This window comes from Convolutriloba macropyga, chromosome 13 (assembly GCF_964194025.1).
Source record: "Convolutriloba macropyga chromosome 13, txConMacr16.3, whole genome shotgun sequence".
NCBI classification, from domain to species: domain Eukaryota; kingdom Metazoa; phylum Xenacoelomorpha; order Acoela; family Convolutidae; genus Convolutriloba; species Convolutriloba macropyga.
The window spans coordinates 19,975,661-19,998,290 of record NC_134480.1 but is presented as its reverse complement, the minus strand read 5'-3'; the positions used below and the strand labels follow the sequence as shown (position 1 = coordinate 19,998,290).

The 22,630-nt window shown below is 35.3% G+C and overlaps 2 protein-coding genes across 5 annotated transcripts; both read left to right on the top strand.

The window, feature by feature from the left end:
• Positions 1–3,498: 3,498 nt before the first annotated feature.
• Positions 3,499–14,786, top strand: LOC142352086 (ubiquitin-conjugating enzyme E2 variant 1-like). Of its 4 annotated transcripts, none has more exons than XM_075404451.1 (4): positions 3,499–3,582; positions 4,080–4,319; positions 10,418–10,540; positions 13,974–14,786. In XM_075404451.1, the coding sequence occupies exons 2-4, from the start codon at positions 4,164–4,166 to the stop codon at positions 14,118–14,120; spliced, it is 426 nt and encodes a 141-aa protein (XP_075260566.1). In that variant the 5' UTR covers positions 3,499–3,582; positions 4,080–4,163; the 3' UTR covers positions 14,121–14,786. The 4 variants fall into 4 exon arrangements, with proteins under 4 accessions (XP_075260566.1, XP_075260567.1, XP_075260569.1 ...); XM_075404452.1 differs by having other exon boundaries at positions 3,507–3,582; positions 4,077–4,319; XM_075404454.1 differs by having other exon boundaries at positions 3,508–3,582; positions 4,109–4,319.
• LOC142352087 (uncharacterized) lies at positions 4,472–22,480 on the top strand. Its single transcript, XM_075404455.1, has 3 exons — positions 4,472–4,489; positions 17,783–18,007; positions 22,108–22,480. The coding sequence occupies exons 2-3, from the start codon at positions 17,791–17,793 to the stop codon at positions 22,179–22,181; spliced, it is 291 nt and encodes a 96-aa protein (XP_075260570.1). The 5' UTR covers positions 4,472–4,489; positions 17,783–17,790; the 3' UTR covers positions 22,182–22,480.
• Positions 22,481–22,630: the final 150 nt, after the last annotated feature.

Here is a 22,630-nt window from a genome sequence, read left to right as displayed (position 1 = left end):
TCTTGGTTTTTGCGTCGTTTTTTTAACTTTTTTTTAAAATTTTGATTTTGCTGGAGTCAATATTGGGGAAAGCTGGCTCGTTTGTCCTTGGCGAGTACAGTAACTCCCTAAAATTAAGTGCTCGAAAAGGGTTCCATTGAGAAAAATGATTTGGTCCACGACTGTTGGATTTTCCCGAGATTATTGTAAGGGAATTGGGTGAGAAATTTGGGAGGCGGGAAAATTTGATACTCTTGCAGCTGTTTTTCATTCACTTCTCAATGAGATGAATACAAAAATGGGGTCGTCCTAGCTCCACTATCGGACTGAATTTCGATGAATTGGAAAAAAAAACTTGATCATGTCGCAAGTAAGGTCACCGTGGTTTCGCGGCCCTTGAATAATAGAGCCTTTCTCTAGTATTTAATGCATTAACCAAAAAATCTTCTAATTTTTCTTGAGAACTGTTGTGATTGGTAACAATCCAATTGATTTTGGTTTCCATTTTGACTGACTGTTTACTATTAGAAGAAACAAATGGGTCTCCTTGAAACCACCAAAGAACCCCGCGGTTAAAAGTTTTTGCTAAATCTATGTTGTTGTTGTTGTTGCTTCTCGTAAAGAAATTTTTTCATTGGAAGTATTTTCAGTAAAAGGCTATCAGAACCTCTTGCCAATTTTGGTGGTCACGGAAGTTGCGTAATAGCATGTGGCATCTGTCTCCCTTCTTTGTACACCGGAGTAGCATAAAACTTTGAAAGTTCTTGTTTTTACTTATGAACCCATTGGTTGCAAATTTAAACTCAGTTTCAATAGACAATTCAACATGTTCAAAGACATTGATTGCAAACAGCCTGGATCCGGTGTTTTCAGTTGGATAGCTGATCGCTGTTCTGAGATATATTTTTTCTGTATTGAAATTGAAATGAGTTTCTTGCTCATGAAAAGAGGGCGATATTGGATTGACTTTTTGCACCTTATACAAGCCGCGTTCTGCAAATACAAGTATTCAAGCAATCGGAAATACAATTTTATATCGTCAATCAATATTCCTGTTACTTTTTTAATTCTTGCATTTGACTGCTCTTGTTGATCGTTTTTATGAGAACCCGCCATTCTCGTTTTCCGGCAATGATTGTTGTTTGCTCTGATCAGAGGAATTAACGCAACTTTCCTGACACAAAACTCCTTATTACTCTGTAAAACAAAAAAAGTCCAATTCTTTGAAAACGCCTTGTTTTACTTTTATTGAAGTATGATTTTGCTCTTTTCAACCACTTTTGCTCTGCTTATTTTTTGATTCACTAGTTTCAATGGCACATTCCAGTTTAATTGTGTTCAACGCTTTCAATGAGTCTTGAAAAATAGTACCAGTTCCTGTTGTTCTACAGTTTGATGACCATTCTTGCAGTGCAATTTCGCGATTGAGTCTGTTGTAGTTTTCCTATTTCAAATTAGGATTTGATTCTTCGTGTTTTTAATCTGCTTTAGTTGAACGGTGTTTTGTTTTGAAAATATCAACTCCAAGAAGTAATTCTGGAATTTGTCTTTCAAATATTTGGGTCCTTGGGAAAACCCCTGATTAATCGACGAAAACTGGTCACCGTCGATCATTAGGCCACCAAACGTACACAAAAACAAACAATTTTGCCTGATTTTGTTTGGATTTTTCACAGCCGATGTATTAAGATTAGAGTTATAATTGAGCGTGGAAATCAGTGACTAAGGCGAATTTAGCTAAAATTCGAGAAAGTTCGGAAATATCCTTCACATTTGTCCACGATTTGTGTTTTTGAGCTATCGGTGAACGAAAACTAGCAATAAAATGGCAATTGAGCAGAAATCAAAGAAAGCTAATCGATTTTTAATTAGACAAAAAAACTTCATTTTACCAACTGCGGATTGAGAAGACAAATTGCTGGTTTGAACGTACCATTATATGTTCATTAACAAGATTTAGTTTCTGAACTATGTCTTAGATCATTATTTTTAAAATCGAGAACCCTATCTGGAGGCTATTTAAGTCCAAAAAGGTGTTGAAAGTAGTGACATAAATCTTGGATAAATGTGACGAGGTATTGTTGTAATGATCTACTGGCTTTCTTTAAAATCATTTAAAAGCGATTTCCTTTTTCATCCGGAAGCTTGAGATTGCAATCTCTTAATAAAATAAAGATATCTGTAGTTAAATAAATTTTCGAAATTTCAACTCATTTAGTCAAGAAGAAAGCCAAGTGTTGCGATGGATTTTTCACTACGGTGTTAGGTAGTTTTTCTTTTATTAATTGTTGTCCAACTGTCAATTCCGCTTCCCTCCTCTGTTTTTGCGGAATCGGAGCTAAAACATTAAATGGGAGGAGTAAGAAAAGCAGAGAGCCAAGTGTGAATAAGAGAAATTAATGATCAAATTTAGCATTTTTTTTAGCATTTTTAATATCAAATTTTAGCATTTTTTTAAAGTGGCAATTTTTTTTCAAGTTTTAAATTTTTTTGATTTTCTAGGTTTCTCTAGCCTCAAGAGCCAAGGAGCCTCCTCTAGGGTTTGATAATAGGTTACTGCATATTTTCTAGATGAAATGGAATATTTTTCAAGAGTTTAATTTCACGAATTTAAGCAATTTTTTTGTAATTATTTGAAATTGTAATTTTTTGAATATTTTTAAATTTGTGGGCACGAGGGCTCCAGGTTCCTCCAAGTTTTGATAATAAGCTGTTGTATTATTTCCAGAGCTTGTGGATTTGAGTGTGAGCATTTTTTATATTAAATTTTATTTTGTTTCAATTTTTCAGAAAATTTTTTGTCATTTTTCAGGTTTATGGATCTTTATGAGCCAGTAAAAGTGTTTAATGCTGGAAATAGGGATACTGAATCTTGAGACAATGAAATGGTTCTGAGATATTAATATTACGAATTTTAGCAAGATTTTGTAAAAACTTGCAATTCTTTTTGAAATTTTCGAATGTTCTGTCCTTTTCGTGAGTTTAACGACCATTACTGGCCAACGATACTTTTCAAGTCTTGCAGATGGGTTACAAAACAGATTTTCGTAGACAAAAAATGGTGTTGAACGTTATTTTCACTGCGAAATCTGGATTTTTGTTTAATTTTGCACTTTTTAGTTTTCTATGTGGTTTAATTATTAACAAGGCTAGAAAACTAAAGTTTCAGAGTCGAATCTTATCGTGAAAAATATTCATAGCTCTTTCTCTGTTGGGGTTTCTTTCTTTCTCTTTCTTGCTCCTACTCTGTATCTCTCTCTCTCTCTCTCTCTCTCTCTCCCTTTCTCTCTCTCTCTTTTCTTTCCTTAGCACTTTTGTTGATTCCGCACGTCAGCTGCTGTTATGTGGGCACTTAGAAGCAAATGCTGTCAGTTTTTTCTCTTCTTTATTTGTTTTAATTCCGATATGCGTCGACGGCGACTATTTTCCGCCAATTCAACAGCTATGTTTAAAATTTAATCGGGGAGCTATTTATTGTCTGCTTTTTTGTGTTCGCGTTGACGCATGTATGACCTTTTCAGATAGTTGAGCTGGATACTCACTAATCGCAACTTCCACAGAAGGCAAAATTGTCTATTGTTCCCACGTCTCAATTCTCACAGAGTTAGAGGTCGAGATTTATCGGAACTGCCCCAAACTCGGTAACTACACCCGGCTGAACAAGACTTCATCTTCTGTAGTTAATGATTTCGATGCTTTTTAGTGAATATTTCTTACATTGCTTTTAATGACTATTTCAATGTCTTGATAGGCCTTATAAATATTTTTATGCAGAATCAGTATTGTTGCATCTGCATATCAAAACAAAATTCTGGCAGTTCCGATTTTTCTCGAGTGCTTTCTGTATGGCCTGACTTTACGAATGAATTTGGAACAAAATGCTCAGAATTGAAATTATTGATAAACATTGAAAATTCTTATACGTTCAACTCGATCGGCAATTACGAACAAACTTTGGAGTTTATTACAAAAGTAATGCAGTAAATCCATTTTTGAGTTGAACGTGAACTTAAAAGTAGGCTTGTTCAAGAGAACTGAAATTCAATTTGACCGCTTTTAAATAAGTCTTGTCTTTTAAGTCAGACCATACTTGAAAGCAGGCTGCATCGGACGATAAAAAGTCTCTCAGGTGCTGATTTGGCCGCAAGTTTGCGAGTGAAAGAAGGACTTGACGCTGATAGACGATGGCAGCTCCAGTTGTGTATCCGAGGAGTTTCAAGCTGCTAGAAGAGCACGAGGATTCTCTCAAAGCTAGCGAGTCCACTATCTCCTGGGGATTGGCAGACCAGGATGATATGGACATGAGGGAATGGGTCGCTACGATTCTGGGACCCCCTAAGGTAATAAAAAAATTGTGGTTTAATGTCAACGTCACTGATGTCAGAAGCGTAGCATAGCCTAGAATTTTCGCAAAAATATTTCACAAATCTGTGAAAGAAAGAAGCTTTCAAGATTTGCTATTTACAGTCTTTATGCTTAGCTTCATTGCGGTGATAAACTTATTAAATAGCTCCATGCTGGAATTTATTGAAATGATTCGAGATGACGCAGATCGGTTGAAACATTCGAAGTGTCAAATGAGGATAATGACACTTTAATTAAAGAGCTTTCACCCACGCTGAGGTATCATGACTCAACACTGGTTACAGAAGGAAGCTTAAACAGACTGTGCACTGCTATGAGTTTTGATTGAATCTGATTAGCAGACATCTGAAACAATTCAAAGGTCAATTGATGCTGCCGTTCCCGTAATTTTTGACTACCTGAAAACTGAGACCGCAGAAACAATCTGCAGTATCAAAATCTCTCGCAGAATTGAAAACAGATACGACCATGTTTGCAAGCTAGTGGCCACATAGTACAGCTCGAATCATATAACCGAATTGATATTAGATTAGAGGAAATGGATTGCAAGAATCATTGCATAAATATTTGCTGCTATAAAAACATTGAAGGATCGATGCTGCACGGTTGTCCCTCAGTGCCTTACTTTGCCATTTCATCATTTTACGTCAAATCTCAAAAATAATTTTTCTCGCTCATTTGGCTAAAAATGCTTCTAAGCAGCAGCTGCTCAGCAAAGCAGTTTAAAATGAACTGCGTTTATATTAAAAACGAAATCAAGAATAGCAATAGTAAAAACCAATATCAAGTTTTAGTTCCCCGGTGTTTGAACTTTGTTCTAATTAGTCTTATTCATCAGATCTATTTTTTGGTATTGAATTTAATTCCCGTATCTTCACATTAGAAGACAAGAGTTTGCCCACTACGAAATTAAATAAAAATGGCACAATTTGTCAGCATTTTTTGCACATACGCACTTCAGTTCTCCCTTCGATCACAATTGTGGTCATGGATATCAATGGTGGCTTTTTTGGCAGTTCACTGGTTATGTTTAACTAAGCCCAATGAGGTGCCAAATGCGATATGTTTGTGTAAAGGTTTGGGCCGAAACTTCTTCTTGAACTCCCATTTTTGGAATTTTTGCATGGTGGGAGATATTTGCTGGTCAAATTTTAGTGAAGGACAATCAATGGCTTAATGATTCGTAGAGAAAAGAAGGTTCTTTATTGTATGCTAAACAGAATGGCAAATTCTGTTTCTCTCAAATTATCTATTTCTATCATAGAGCGCAGACGGTCGATTATAAGTCAAGTGACCATGTGTCTCGTTTTCGTCAGCAGACCGAGCAACCAAAATTTCTGAAAAAAAGCAGAAACCATGGTGTGTCATTCACTTGAGAATGCCACAGAGCCCACGTTGAGCAATTTAGCTTTTATATAGAATCTGGAATCTGCATTTTTTTTTAAACATGGTAAGTTACCATAAAAGGTATCTTCTCAAGAATTAGTTTTTTCTGAAAATAAAACTGTAAGAGTACTCGTGGTGGCGGTGTATTTATGCAAGTTAACTTTTACTATGAGCCAATCATGAAAGACCATTCTCCAATTGTATACTCCAATAGAGAATCATTAGAGAATTTTATACTCTCATATTTTGTCCTTTCCTGTCCTCATCTTCGCTAATAGTAAATTGAAAACATGTTTCTGTAGATTACTTTAGTTTCTAAGGGACAGAATTATCTGATTATTGAGCATATTATTGTAACGGTCCATAAATTGGGCTGGTAATTTCATGCCCGCTCGGCCTCTTCTATTACGTAAGTTTTTGCTGACCGATATTTTTAATTTTTTTTGCGTTGTATACAGGTGGGGTCACTGAAGAGCTCTCGAATTTTTATGATTAGGTAATTTTTTTCTTTATTTCACCGTTAATTATTACAGCTCAAAATTTATTGCAGCTTAAGATTTCATTAACACGGCGACGTAGCGCCCATTTCACTCCCTTTCGTTCAAACAAATTTTTTGTTGCTTACTAAAATTTTTTGTTACTATGCGTTAGGCCTCAGTTCTCTTCAGAAAGTTTTCAAAAACTGTTGTTTAATCACTTGGAAAAATGAAAAGGTTGTTATCGAATCATTACTATGCAAAGGTATGGCTAAACTAAAGCGAAGGCAGATCTGCCCATGATGTAAGCAATTTCCTATGGCAACCATGAAACATGCGAAAATACTGATCCCTACGAAGTCATGGGTTTTCCTAAAAGGCACAAATTCAACTATCACTGCTTTGGGCTCTTTTATGCTGTTTTTGACGAGGCCACATGACACTGTCCCGCGGTTTTCCTAAATGAGCCAAAAGTTGGCGGTTTAGTATACCATAAGACCGTCACTGGGATTCAATATGGCAAATTTGCAGTGGCAAACCAGAGTTAGAGGGGATTAGCCAAACGTTTTGATTCAAATATGGTTTCCCCGATTTGAGCCATATTGAGTTAATAGCTTGATTTTATTGAAAGTAGTTGGAAACCGTATAACGAATAGCGCACCAAATTTTACGCTGCCCTATAGTGGCACGAAAGATTGCATGACAAAGTTAAAACTGCATCGGGGAAACCATTTTTTGATTTTAACCGTGAGAATATTGCATACTAATGATAGGGTTTTTGTTAATTGTGAAAAATATTTCAGCAGTTTTTTGCTCCAAATGGTTGAAAAATTTTTATCTAAAGAATCTTTTGATTAAACAATGATTCCGATTCGGAAAAATATCGTGTTTGTAATTCCTTCAGATTTTAAACTTAGGACCTGCCAAATTTTTATGAAATAATTTAGTTGAAATGAGCTCAGAAATAATTCGAATTCGTTTCAAATTATTTGATTCACTGGTTACATATTACTATGGGCAATGTCAAAATCACCAATGTGGCATTCTCTCAATATGACTGAAAATGCCATTAAACTCTATTTGAGCCCTGGATCTTTGTTAAATAATCCGATTACAAATTAGCACTAAGTATTAGAAGCAGGTTTCATTATACTTCAACGGATAACTTAATCCATGTTCCATTGTGATAGTTCGGTATCAAGTACCACGTGCCGTTGAGACTTTGCCATGACTCGAAAGGCACGGACAAATGCATTAGCTTAATATTATTTTAAATAATCGTTCTTGTAATTTCGGCATTGGAATAAATTTTGGGTATATTTTGGGTATTTTGCTGCATTGGGTATATTAGGAATGGATATTGTGTCCTGACACTGAATCAACTCAAGGGCTTTTATCTGAGCTCTTTCCATTTCAAATCAAATTTCGGATTGTTCTTTCTTTAACTTGTGTGAGCTGTAGACATAACTTTGGGAGTTTTATATTTCTAAGAAATGAGCTACTTTCAAAGTTCTTTCTTTAACTTGTGTGAGCTGTAGACATAACTGGGAGTTTTATATTTCTAAGAAATGAGCTACTTTCAAATAAAATTCACAGCCATCTGATTTTTCAACGTCGGCAGGCTTAGAACAGGTATTTACAAAAAGGCTGATTTGTTCCATTGTCGACAGTTTATGAAACAGACCACAAAAGTTTCCTATAAGCAAAATTGTTCTCGGGTGGTATGTTTAAATGCCAATAAGAAAACAAGGAGGCTTGGCAACGTGCGATTGAACAATGTTCCCAGCCCGCTGATTTATATTTCCGATTTAATTGTCTTGCGACAGAGGACGAGATAGCAAGTTTTCAAATTTTTACATATATCTCGAAAATAATTGGTGTATGAATAAAAAACTGCTCTAAATATAAACCATTAAACGGTAGACAAGGCGATTTCAGAGGGCGGTTGAGATATGCCAATAACACGAATACGAGACAAGAAAATCAAAATCAAGACGAAACCAAATTTTAATATTTGTGATATTTGTCCAGTCATTAACGTAAAAATGTGACAAAAGAAAAGACGTGTTCAAAAATATAGACTAAATGGACAAATGTACAAATAAAAAGAAAACTCTTGAGTCTCAAAGCCAAACCTTTTCTGAAAACATTGAGCACATTGAGTTCGACAATTCAATTAACTAGAAAATTGATGCAACCTCATTGCTGGTACTGAGCTACAAGTTGACTGAGATAAGTTTAATTTATGGCAAAATCTCCAAAGTTCAATATTTGTTTTGCAAACTTATTTTTGAAAATCGTAATCAATGAGCTTTCAACTAAGAAAACTATAGGACGCCAATTCGATATGTCTTTAGCGAAACTAAAACTGAAGACTACAAAAAACATCAAATAAAACCCAAAATCCGAAAAAAATTACTCAAAAAAAGTGTTGAAACCATAAATACTTCGAGCTTATAAATGAAATTTATATATTTTTATTGGTCTTCATTTGTTCGTTAAGAACATATGTCGGTAATTGAGTAATAGTTTGAATTCATTCTTGTGTAATAGCATTGCGGCAATTAACTAAAGAAACAACAAACATCGAAAAAAATTTTAAGAATAGAAATGAACAGCGAACTATACAATTCGATCCTGCGATCAGACAAAAACCTACCCTATATTGCTGTCGTCATTTTAAAACAGGTAATTGTTCCAAATGTCAGTGAAATACATAATATTACGGAAAATTTCATATCAAAAATAACTGACAAATTTTTGAATATTATCGAGTTAAATTGGAAAAAAACCCGGCAAACATTGAATTTCAGAACAGTTCCATAGCAAGCAAAGGTAAAAGTAGCCAATTTGGTGTTTGAGAAGACTACGTCAGCAGTTTTTCGGTGTGTACCTCCGGTTAATTTTACCAGGAAAATTAAGCAAAAAATGTTAGGAAAAATTTTGGATCAGACTCCTCAGCAACTTCGTTCTGTCTTCTAAATTAAAACCGTGAAAACTTGGTTAACTATTGAAAAAGGTGTTTTAATGTGAACAAAAGCTACTGAAATCCGTTAAAATGTTTACAAAACTTGAAACCTCGATAACTCCATGCTCAAAACGAAATTCGAAAAAAAAAAACTTTTTAATTTCATATTCTACGCTGGACGGGCTTTCTAATGCTATTACTCACAACTCTCTGTGATGAAAATATCGATCGGCGGAAATTGACTGAACAAAAAACGCATTTGAGTATATACATCCTCCCCAGAAAGGTGGGTCGGAACAATTAGAAAATGAATTGATTGATAAACTTGCGGAGAATTAATTGACGAACTTCTGGAGAATCTTTCAGATATTTTATCGTGTGTTTTATCGGCCATAGAGCATCAAAAGTATCACAAGTATAAAGGGTACATTCCAATAGCAAATATGCCGTGTTTTAAACTGGTCACGTATTGGAATAGTTTACTGCTTTTAATAGAGGTCAAATGGCAGATTTTTTCTTTATTTCACAAAATTTGATAATTTGAACCCAGAGCTACCAATTTAATTAATAGTTTTGATGGGATTTCTTAGGATATACCATTTTTATTGGGCACTAAAATTGGAGGGGTAAATCAGTTTCTCGAATTAGTTCTCATTTTTTAAGCTTATTAATAGCGTAATAATGAAAAGTACCGGCTTGCACTTCACCGAGCTATTCGCAATTAATATGAGAGTTTGAAATGCATTTCTTGATAGACTTTTAATAGCGAACGAGTTACTGATTTTGTGGTATCTTTTCCACAAAATTATGCGCCCCCTAGTTACAGAGCACGTGGTATTACATAAAATATAAAATAATTTTGGTTCCTGCGTAATCGCAGCTGAACAGCATTAGGCCACAGCGGCCTGTTCTCAGCTGTCCTTTTTCTTACGACAAACGGAAAAGATCCCAATTTTGTTTATCTTAGCGTAAATTTTCAAGTTTTTATTATTTAAGCGCGTTTCAGTTGCAGACTTTTTGCAACTTTGTGAGCTGGATTGTTTCTGAACCCACGGTGCGTTTCAATTTTTTTCTATTGCTTCTAACATATACACGTAGCTTGCTTAGACATTGCTCAACTCCTGAGAACTTTACTATTCATGTTTGAAAGGGTAAATTACAATTGTAAATGATAAGATTAAAATAATCTGATGTTGGAACTTTGTCTGCTAATCGTGGGAGTAGTGAGTTTTGTTTATTTCAGTCGACATTTGATTCTCGCATCTACACGCTTCACATCAAGGTGTCCAAGGACTATCCCGCGGTTCCCCCAGTCATGAGCTTCACCACCAGAGTTAATTGCACCTGCGTAGACCAAAAAGGAAGGGTACGCACTCCGCATCCACAACACATACCACTATCATTCTTTGCTTGCTTTTTGTGCTTAATATCAATTATGCTCGACTGCTCCCGAATGAAGTATGCAGCAATTATTGTAGTATCATGCGTCTTTTGGGACTCAAAGAGGAGTATTGGTTTTCTACAGGCTTTTTACGGTTCGAAGAGAGGTTTTGGTTCTCAGGTATTTTACAAACCAAAAGTGAGTAATGGCTTTCTTGGCAGCCAAGTAATTTTTGAAAGTCTTCTGCTTGGGTCAATGGTTTGGTTTTAGCAGCAAGAAAATGGTTTTTTTGAGGACATTAGTTTCAAGAACATTAGTTCAAGAAGCAACGTTTTAGTAAGCTTATGTTTTCAAATTTTTGTTTATTGAGTCATTTTGCCTCCAGTTGTCGAACCAAGGTTCAACTAACTAGTCTGAAATTCAGTTGATTTGATGCTTTTCGGCTGGGAGAGTTAGTCTCGAAGATTTAAGTATGCGAAATTGACAAGTTTCTTTGATTTTCGCAATTTTGTATATGATTAATAGCCCCGTCCTCAATTCTAGGCGGCTGTTATAGCGCTCCTAAATTTCTTTTTACAATTCAAAGAATTTGAATTGTATTGGGGCGCTGTCTTTTTTTTAAGCTCTGTTCACACATTTTCATGATTTTTGAAGTCAAATTGGAGTAATGATTTTGGTCACGCCGAAACAAGAAGTGGAGCGAAAAAGCGAGTGGTTTTGCGGCGTGAAATTTTTTCTCTCTAAATTTAAAGTAGTGTGAGAAAACGGTGGTTGAACAAAATTCGCTTTCTCGCTAGTGTTTTTTGTTCACATGCGGCAATTTCACTTTGATTTTTACAGTTTTTTCAATTTTTTGGATCGGATTTTCTAAATGGTTTTCACAATCCATTCAAAGTCCGTTCTTCGTCTAGTTTTCTGTTTAGTCAATGAAAATTCTTTGAATTGTACGTCAGGACTTGTCCTGCTATGTTTTTTTACTTCATCTAACAGATTTTTGTTTTGTCTTACCGTAACTTCTTGGAATTGACTTTTTCAATGACTTACCTCACTCCAAAAATGACTTCTGAGCTCACTTATGAAACTTTAAATTTTGTGAACATTTACTTATTAAAGGTCAATAGTGTGCATCTAAGTAGTGCCAAACATTTGCCCTAATTCTTGAATATTAGAGTCTTGAGTTTTTGATTTCGAATATTAATTTTGGGATCTTTTCCGTTTGTGCCCCCCCCCCCCCCCAAATATTGCACGTGCATCTGGGGGGTCAAATAATATGCGCCCACTAAGCTGAGGGGGCACGAACTGAAAACATTCTAATTTTGAAAAGCCCTATTAGGGCTCTTTCTCCTCAGAGCTTATGTGTCTCATAAAAATGACAGTCAGAAGCTAACCCAAAAAGTCTAGTGGTCTGTTAAAGGACTGGTGGTCGATCTGTCTATTTTTTTTTCTATAGTTGTTTCAATTCATGTTAAGCCACAAGCAAGCCACAAGCGTCTATTGCGGCTATTTTCCGGCAATCTGCCGGCTATGTTTTTTTATGAGTTCAAGTGTCAATTAAACCTCTTTGAGATCGCAAATGTGATCGTTCGTTGAGTTTATTATTGCAATTTTCAATTTGAAGACATTCGGGCCAGAAACCTTCCACAAATATTGAGTAGTTTTTGTCCTCTTGACTTTTTCTCTTGTCTCGTATCGTTTAATTGTTCTGCTGGTCAGGTCAAGGATTGTTTTTTGTGGATCGATTCTTTGGATTGTATCTAAGGACATGTCCTGTTTCTTTACGTCAGATAAGAGTTGTTGCGTCTACTTATTTTCTCATCTTTTTCGACATTTTGCGTGAAATCATTTCCCTTTCTCTCAGTCAGTTTCATTTTTGCTCCTTCTCAAAGTGCATTTAGACGTCAACTGATAAGCAAAATAAATTAAACTGAATAGCAATTTTAGGAAAACGAAATCAAAAATTGGAATTGCATATACCTATAAAGCGCAATTCTACGCACTCTGTATGTGAACTTTGTCTGTTACCAGGCTTAATGTTTATTGGTGTTTATACTAACTCGTGTATCCCTCATCAAAGAGGAGTGTGACTAACCACGAAATACAATCGAAATACCACGCACTTCGGACACTTTTGTAAAAGATCAATAATGTTCTTTTCATATTTCGATCTCAATAGGGGGTCACAGTAATCACTGACTGCTATCTCCCTTCAATTTACAGGTCGGTTGAAAATTATTCTTTTCTAGTTTGCATGATTTCCTTTGAGGGATGGTTATGACGGTCTTCTGTTTTTTTAATCGGTCGTGTCTGCAAATTTTTGGTGAAAGTTTGTAAGCGGTTTCTTAGTTGTTACTCACGTTTATTAATAGTTACTATGGGCTGTACCTATCTATTCTGTGATATTTGGAGTTGTTTGTTTCAGTTGAACTTTTAAGTTCTTAACGCAGTAAATTGGTATGAATAAATTTAATAGCCGCCGTCAGCCTCTCAGCGGTTGTTATTCAGGCGCTATCCATATTTTTAAAATTTGCTTTTCCTTTTGAGCTTGTTTTTCGTATTACATAAGTCACGTTTTTCACGTTTCAATCGTGACTTACTTCACTCACTGTTTCAACTGAATGGATTTTTGATTCTTGAATAACTCATTGAATAAAGTAATGTAGAGAATACGGTCAAAGTGAAAAGAGCAAAATCAACTGAAAGGGATAAACCTTTAAAACTCGGCCATAAAGTCATAGTGCATTAGGTTATCAAAGTTCATTAGAGAGATTGCTAGCTCGCATTAGTATTAAGCTCTATAACCTTCATTTTAGAAGCTGAATTAAGTTGTTTTAGAATCTAACTAAAATGTACATCAAATTGGAACTTTTTTGACACTTAGAAAAACCCTATCAAATTTTGTGTCTTGTTTTTTTCTTTTTCTGTTTCAATCTCGATATGCGTCAAGCGGGTCAACGGGGGCTATTGTCTGACATATTAGCGGCTATGTTGTTCAAATTCTGTTTTAGTTGACAACTAAAACATTTGGAAATTTTGTTCCAACCTCTTTTTTGCAGTCTTACCAGTTTTTCTTGGTGTCAATTACTGTTTCTCAAATTTAACACAACCATTCAATTTCATTGAAGCCAGGTCTTCCAACGGTTTTTGTTGCTAATAATCATTGTTTTCCATTTTTCACTGAACAAGCTAAGTTAACTGGAAACAGAAAAGACTGATTCTCATTGGCAAATTTTAAAAAAAAGTTTCAGAAATTGGCAGGTTTTTGTCAACAATCGCAAAGATCTAAAATTGTTGTGAAATAACGGAAAAATCGGTATTTTGACTGACTATTTTTTAACTTAAAAAATTTAAGTGTTTACACGCTTTGAGTGTCTCAGCTGTTGGAATTGGAGTTCAGAGAACAAGGATGAATGTTTTTCAGGTTATCATTGACAAGGTGGACGTTCTGAAAAACTGGAAGCCAGACTACACAATCAAAAAGGCCTTAGAGTCAATACGCACCATCATGGGAAGCAAAGAGAACGCCAAATTGCAGCAGCCCCCCGAGGGATCTCCAGGATATTCTTAAGCACTACCCCACCCACTCCTACCCCTCCAAACCCAATTGTGACCGGTTTCATCTCCCAATTGCAAGCTTCCTCGAAACGTGACCGGGCTATCCGTAAATCAGCGAAATCATGACTTCATCAAACTTCTACGACCAGCCATCAGCTAAATATTTTCACAATTAACAGGATATGCCCCAACGGGAGCATTGGTGCCGATATGCAAAAATGCCACAGTTATGCTGTAATTGTCTATTCTGAAAATAGTCCCCTTCCCTCTCCCTCCCCAATGATGCTATTTATACCAACAACTATAATATAGGATGTTTAGATGTTCGTTACACCATGGAGAACTTGTGTACAATTGCCTCATCTGATGTAAAAGTAATAATGCTTCGAATTAAATTTTAACTTGTGACAAATGTAACGGTAGTGTTAATACTGCTATTTTAATTAACAGGCCCTCAGTTGTCAATTTTTCAAAAAAATTAATTAGCTTTTGTCTTGCTTGCGAGAATTTCTGTCAGAAGTTTGAAAGGGATCGTAATCAACTGAGAGCCTCGATCAATCTCTACACAGTTCAATCCATCGATTTTTTTTGCGTGCGCTGTTTGAAGTTAATTTAGATTGGAATCATTCTTGCTGAGATATGGTAATAGTGAACACCGAATTAATTTTTTTCATGTTGAGTTTTTGATTTGAGAGGTGATCACAGATTGCTTTAGGGAAGTTAGATACCAGTTTAACTGTAACAAGAGAAATTGTTTAGCTGCTCTCAAAAGAAGTTTGTAGCAAAAATATTAGTCCTGCTGTCTTTATGCAATTTTTTATTTTGATCGATTTTTTGTCTGACGTTATAACTTTTTGTTCTCAAAAATGGTTTAATTAGTCAAAACCCGGGGGCTTTATGTCACTGCACTGCTCTTTTAGAGCTCTACTAGTCTCTAGTGTACTATTCACCAAAGCTGCTGGGAAGAGATAAAATGCTGGGAAGGCGCAAAGCCATTTTCTGGCAGCTTGGAGCCCCCTTTCAACTCCTCTCCAAGTCTTTCCTGCAAATAAGAACGAAGCCAAGCGTTCGCCGAGTCCTATGAGAGAGACAGAGAGCGAGAGAGAGAGAGAGAGAGAGAGAGAGAGAGAGAGAGAGCTGACGGTTATGTTTGTTGAAGTTTTCTCAAGTTTCTTTTCCTTTACGAAGTCTCAATTTATTATTTCCAGTGATATAATAAATGTTTTCACTGCTTTTAGCTAACTTTTCTCAGTTACCTGTTTCACTTTGATTCGTGAAGTTATGTGCTTCCTCAATTGTGGAATATTAGTACTGATAGTCAATTTAAAATTGCGGATTTTGGTTTCACTATACTTTAATTCGAATTAGTGCTCGATAATAACTTATAGTAGCGTCATTTAGATTATCCTAGAAAAGTTCCCTATTGGCCGGAGCCTCAGGTGTTTAGTCATCAGACCTTTAGGGGAAGTAGTATCAAATAATAAAGACCAGAGCATCCGTGCTGATACCGTCTTTGTGGTGCTGATGCATTTTGTATTGGGTTGCGTGCGCGACCCCATCTATACGCTTACTGGAACGAGTTTTTTCGTTCATCTGAATAAGTTTTAGGTCTTGACGTGATTTACCTCACTCTCAAAGAGTTTTCTGTTCGATAATTTTTGGAGTTTATTTGATATTTAAAACAGGATGTTATGGTCAATATCGCATCTGAAAACCAAGTTCAAACGACTGAACGAATTGAAGAGCGGAGAGAAAAAGTGGCTATCTGTTCAAATCGTTTTTTGACAGAGAAACCTAAGTGTGAATTTTTTGTGCTAAATGAGCAAAATTTTTAGTAGATAAAATGCTGCTTTTTCAAGGCAGTTTTGTAGTTTTATCTGAAATTTTTCAGTCAACAGTGTTTCTCTCAATTATCTAAACCTTTAATAGTGTGTTTGGAGGGATTTTTGACCATTTGAAGCAAATGTTGCATTTTTAGTTTCATTTCTCTATTTTGTTTCCACCATTTTGCCTTCTTTTAAGCTTTTCTAACAGTTTGTATTTTTCTTGTTTTTATTTTGGCAATTGGGGAGTATTGTGGTTGAAATTAGCTGGTCTAGCAGTTTTGCTGGTTTTTAGTTTGTCCTTTTCGAACTTTTGCCGATTTTTGATTTCACGCTCCTCGTTGCAGTTTTTTCTGGTCTGTTGACATTGAACAGCCATTGTGTATGATTTTGCTGCTATAACACTAGAAGGCTAGATATGGCACTTTTCACTGGAATAAAAAAAAACTATTTTTTTCATGTTTTTTGTCCTTTGCTTTTTTAATAGTTTTGTGACTGCATTGCAGGGTCTGTAGCAACAGATTTTATCAGATGCTCTCTCAGTCTTTGTCAGTTGTTTTCTCATGTTGTTTTTTGTGTTGTTGTTTTAAAATGCTTGGTATAATTACGTAGAATTTTCATTAGATCAGCGAGGATAGTCTATTGTATGTATACTTCGAGTCGTTTCCGGAACTCTTCTGGCTATTTTTTTACGATCTGTTCACACATTTTATTGATTTTTGAATTCAAATTGAAATGATGCTTTTTGTCACGCCGAAACAGGAAGTGAAGCTCAAAAAATACCTGTATTTGCAGCGTGCAATTTTTCCTTGAAAATTTAAAAAAGAATGAGACGAACGTGTTTGAACAAAAGTAGGCTTTCTCGCTACTTGTTTTTTGTTCACGTGCGGCAATTTAACTCTGGTTCGCAATTTCAAAAAATTAAGCAGCTGAACTGAGTAGTTGCCAGTTTACTATTACATGTCGAATCAACGGCGCGCCGAAGTTAGTTTGATTTCATTTTTTAAATCAGTGGATATAAAAGTAATGGTCTAAAATAAGATCTAATAACATCATTTGGAGCGCCTTATTGAGTTCATCCTGGCCGATGCCCCCGTGCTGAAGGCGGGGAAATAAATCGTTCACCTTTTTTCGAGCCAATTCCGCAGTCTGCCGGCTATGTTAATAAGCCGGAGCATATTACTTCACATCCTCCTCTTATGTGACTTTGCTTTTGAAAACTAATTCATGTTTCCAAACAAAGTTTATTGAAATCAACAGAACGCTAATTTCTAGCGTACAGTAGCAAGGAACCGCTGGCATTATTGAGCTAAGCGGGTCATTTTGGGAGCTTTGGAGGTAACCATCTTCCTTCTGTTTTCCCCGTTATCGCCTGAATCTTCTCCAAACACCAACCATTGGTGTTGTAAAACAAAAGAAATTCTCGAAAATTATCAGGTAATACTCTTGGTTTTGTTTTTTTTTTGTTGCATCTTTTTCTAATATTCTGATTGTTTTCGGACTTGTTCGTTCTAAAGTTTAGAATATTAGCAGGACCCTTGGAGGGTATCGTTATTGTGCCGGTTAGGCTTCGTTTTTTGCCCTCAAGTGGATTTCATAGGAACAGGGGAATTCGTATCATTATTGTTTATATTCAAGATTTGTATGGTTTTTCGTTGAACAATGGGCATTAGTAAGGGTGCGCACTGACCTTATGGATGGTCTCATTAATTTTTCATAATGGCTAAACTTGAACGATTTACCAATAACATTTAAATACAAAATACAGAGTTTTTGCACGCTTAAATCGGCACAAATTCCTTATAAGCGCGAAGCTGCCGTAGTAAATGCTTTCGTCAATGAACAACTTCAGAACGTAAAATGAAATTAGCCGACCTGGCTGACGTCTCAGTAGAGTCAAACAGTGATTCGTTGAACTCCTCTGAACAGGACAAAGATTTCATTCGGAGTTGTCTGAATAAACAGTTTGCAGTTACAATCACAGACGGGAGAGTGATGGTTGGTGACTTCCTGTGTACTGACAAGGATGCTAATATCATTCTTGGGGGAACTCAGGAATATGTTCCTGGAAGACCAGGTGAGAGTGAACAAAATGATCAAATCAAATTAATTAATTGCTCTCGCACGAAGTGTGATGTAATTATTGTAAACATGTCTTTTTAATGCAAAATTTCCGCATGACCGTTTTCTTCTTGAACATTCTTTCGATTTGACTGATTTGAATTGCGTGCATTCAAAAATTAGGCGTGTTGATAAAATAAAACCAATTGTGAGCCATGATTGTTCTAACCCCTCTCAGTCCAGAAATCTTTGCACCATAAAAAATTCTAGCCTTTGCCACCTTAGTCGGTTAATGTCGGTTCATGCGCACATTTTGTATCGGGTAGTATATGGGTACTGAGCAAAACTCCACCAATACTGACGATTCCATTTACTGTCCATTAATTCAGTTGTCAGGAACTAAAACTTCCAGGAGCGCAACAGTCAATTAGTTTGTAATTAAATCTTCGAAACGGACCTGGAGGGGAAAACACGTAAGCAATATTAATGTTTAACCGCGCCTTTGTCTAAATTTTGTAACCACAATTGCCCTCCTAACTCTAGTTATTCTTGCCCTACATAGTCGCCCTCTTGCACTTGAAAAATCTTGATTCCTTCTCAAGTGTCGAGAAAAGTTTTCGATTCTCTAAATACGTTAAAACAAATCGTAGTCACCACGTTCTTTGTGTCCAGAACTCGGGCGCAAGCGCCTTCGTGTCAGGGCAGTTAGTCCCTCGGGCGACTAAAATTTATGACCTATCATGTACTTAGACGTAAAATAGCTGTAACAATTTAGATGAGCTAGATTATTAATTTGCAGGTGTTCTCTCTCCGGAAGTCACGCACGTTCTTATATTGCCTTTTAGTTGGTTTCACATTTTGTTCAAAAAAACTAGACTACTATGTGGTAAAAATTGAGCAATACACTGGAGAAGAAAACTTCTTGAAAAAGTCCTTATACGAACAAGGCGGCTCGGTAATGTGCAATGGCACATAAGGTTCCGACCCCGCCCATCCAAAATTTTGGCATAATTGTCTACCAAATGAGGAACAGATAGAAAAACCCAAAAATTATTTTTTGCGAATCCCAAAAAAGCCCAAGTCTTTTTCAAAAAATTCTGTATGAACGATAAGATAACCTCCAAAACAAATAACTCAGTGGAGTAAAATTTGATGCATTAGATTGCTGTAATATGTCAATATTAAGAAAGCGAGTCAAAACGAACAGCAAAATCAAACAACAACAACAACAAACATTAATTATATCAAAAAATTTATGTCCCTCTTAAAAACTAAATTTAATAACAAAGTCAACATACCGTCAGATAAACCTGAAACTAAACAAAAATAACTTATAAATCACCAGAAAACATATGCGACCAGTCCATAAAAAGGTTTGGTAACAATTATACAAAAAAGAACAAAAACAAAAGTAAAAAAAATTAACTTAATTTTTTGAAACAATTAACTTCAAAGTAATAAATACCATTAGGAATAAATTAATATTACCACAAATTTGCGATTACCATTGCTTCTATAGAAGGGCATTAGGACCTGACCTTATTCATTTTTAAGAGCGGCTAAAAAGAACAACAAAGAACAAACAAAATTTCAATTGAAACTTGCCAGAAAACGCTGTCAAAACCGTCAAGCCAAATTTTGGCACTCAAAATATATTTGATTGCGCCTTCTTCAAACAGCTATAATGTAGTACGTGGCCATTCATTAGTAAGACTAGGTAACAAGTAGACAAAAAGGCGAAGTGCTAAAGTATGTAATACTTTTAATTTTTTTTCGAAACAAAATTACATTCAATGTCAAGAAAGGCATTAATTACAAAAAGAGCTATTTAAATATCGTCGTTTTTTCATGAAAAGGAAACCCTCGAGACCTGTAATTATCCAGAATATTTCTTGCATCTAGAAAAAGAACGTCAAATATGACAGAAATCAAATTAATTTATTTTTTTTTGTGAAAAAGCGGTGTCGAAGCCAGTAAGGTCATAACAAAATCTTTTAAAAAAAGATTTTGGGACACCAATCCCTTTTATTCCCTTGACACCCATAATGTCATATTTGACCTGTAATCAACTAACGAGATTAGGTAACAAAAAGAAACATAAAAAGAACAAAATTGCGAAGTTAAAAAAGTTTTTTTTTTAATTTTGGAAAACGATGGGTTTGAAAGTCATAAAAGCCATCAGCTATCTGCTATATCAGAATATCGGTTTTTCTATTCTTCCATGAAAAGCCAATGAAAGCTGTCACTATACAGGAAATTTCATACGACCGAAACGACAAAGTATAAATGACAGTTAAGACAAAATTAAAAAATTCAATTGATTTCTTCAAGAAAGAGGCGTCGAGGCCATTAAAACGATGATTTATATCTTTCAGGATTTTAATATGTTCAATTGTGCTTGAATTTGAATGCTAATAAGGTGACATGAGAACTGTCAATAATGTGATAATGTGACAAAATTAGAAAACGTGAAAAACTGGCAAATATCAAAACAAACAAAAATCTAAAATCTTGTAGTATCAAAGCCAGAAAACAATAATTTCAGGCTTAAAACTGCAACCGAGAATAAATGTTAACTCAGTAGAAAGAAGAAGCAGTCTTTTTTTGCTGACACTAAGCTGGAAGTTGAACAAATTAAGAAAAAAATAGAGGAAAAGTTAATTAAGCCATTATTTATTGAAAAGTCAATTATTTTTTTAAAAAAAACGACCATAAACTTTCAATTAAAAAACTAAATGCATTAGCCTGGAGCTGTTTAGCAAACGAATTGGTTGGACCTATCACTCCTGAGCTTTGATTTGATATGTTCTGTTCTTTATTATTAAAAAAAGTCTTTTTTTTTGAAAAAAAAAGACCGACTGATTACAACCCGATTTTTTTTGGATTGTAACAGTCCAAGAATGGCCCAAAACTACCTCTGTTAATACTTAATTGTCCGTTAAGAACAATTGATTTTTCGAATGTTGTAGATATAGATAATTTCTGAGTTGAAACTCAAAATAAATTTTGCATTTTTGATAATCAACGAGTAAAGTTAGCAAAAAACGGCAAAGTTTTAACTACAAGGAACTCTCTGCGGACTCTGAAGTAGAAATAGCCCCCCTCTGAGTCTACAAAGATTGTACGAGTGATGTTTGGGGGTGTACTGTAGGCAAATTTAATCAAAGTGGACTAAAGTATCTTATTTCGTGCTGTTGTTGATGAAAAAGGCTAAATTTTGAAATGTTTATCCAGATTTTTTGACCAAAAAATTAAATCAAAACAATCAAAAATGCTTGTTCGTCTTCAAAAATAAAATCAACGACACTATTCTGAAAAATTATAACAAATTTTAGCAAAATTGACGAAAATTTAGGCAAAAATTCCGGAAAATGTGAATAAAAACAACGTGAATTCACTCTTATTTTCTCAGAAGTTTAAGCCTCGATAACTCCCTGTAGAAAACGAAAATTTAAAAAATCTTTTTAATTCCATATTCTACGCTGGACGAGCTTTCTAATGATACCAGTCTCAACTCTCTACGATGAATATATCGAGCGGCGAAAATTCACGGAACAAAAAAAAACCCAGTTGAGTATATAGTTCCTCCCCCCTCAAGAGGGTCGGAACAATTAAGGCCAGCTTCTTGGAGGCCCAATTAGAGGTTACTTGATCTCTTTTGACAGTTTTGTAAAATCACACATTGATAGTACTTGATCACCACAACTGGACGTAGAAACGAAATGTATAATTATTTCAACTATGGGGTTTTGATTAAACGCAGCCAACAGAGGTAAAATTGTTCTTGATTTTTTAAGTATCACAGTTAACTCAATTTTTCAGCATTTTATCTTCATGTGTAATTTGCTTTTATTATTGTATATGTACCCTAATGATAGGCGCATAGAGCCATTACAATTGAAATACCATTATACTAGTGTGAAAAATAACATTCAATAGTATAACTGGTTGGGGATTGTTTCCTCTAATATTGAATAACGCTTCTAAGAACTTTTAACTTTTAAAGTGTTAGACTTACGTCTACATCTATGACATGAAGACTGCTCCAAGCAGAATTATGTTGGAGTTTTTGTGCCTGATTGATGGTTTAAGGTTTACTCTTGGTTTATTTTTCAGAGGAGGAATCGCGTCAAGTGGGTCTTGTAATAGTACCCGGAAAGCACATCAAGAAGATTATGAAGCGTAACTGAGGGCAGATGAAGAGTGCATTCCTTGTGGATTTTTTGGCGTCCAGCTGGCCCTGGGTTGAACATGAGGAGTTCGGAGTTTGGAATTTTGCTCTCAGCAGTGAACGGTGCTAACTAAAAACATCAAACTGGCTTCTAATGAAACTAAATGTTGTAAATAGTTCAGAATGTTATAAAATGGGACAGTTTTCAGAAAATGTTTTTGTCGCTACCCACTTCTCTATTGTCAACAACAAGTATAAACCGTGTGTTCAGATCGAGAGGCGAATCCGTGTCCGGAAAAAAACAGTCCCAGATGAATTAGTCCAATAAAAGCAGACAAAATGGTCCCAGTCAAAATAGTCCCGAAGCAATATCGACACAATTGTAAATATAATCTAAAAATAATTAACAAACTTGATCTATGAGTTAAGATCTTGAATGTAATAACATTAAATCTCGAATGTTCACAC

What these genes read in the sequence shown, in the direction of transcription:
- LOC142352086 (XM_075404451.1), top strand. Translation starts at nt 4,164, where the DNA reads ATGGCAGCTCCAGTTGTGTATCCGAGGAGTTTCAAGCTGCTAGAAGAG. An exon ending in CGATTCTGGGACCCCCTAAG is followed by an intron (nt 4,320 to 10,417) that starts GTAATAAAAAAA and finishes TGTTTATTTCAG; the next exon opens with TCGACATTTGATTCTCGCAT. An exon ending in GCGTAGACCAAAAAGGAAGG is followed by an intron (nt 10,541 to 13,973) that starts GTACGCACTCCG and finishes AATGTTTTTCAG; the next exon opens with GTTATCATTGACAAGGTGGA.
- LOC142352087 (XM_075404455.1), top strand. Translation starts at nt 17,791, where the DNA reads ATGAAATTAGCCGACCTGGCTGACGTCTCAGTAGAGTCAAACAGTGAT. An exon ending in ATATGTTCCTGGAAGACCAG is followed by an intron (nt 18,008 to 22,107) that starts GTGAGAGTGAAC and finishes TTTATTTTTCAG; the next exon opens with AGGAGGAATCGCGTCAAGTG.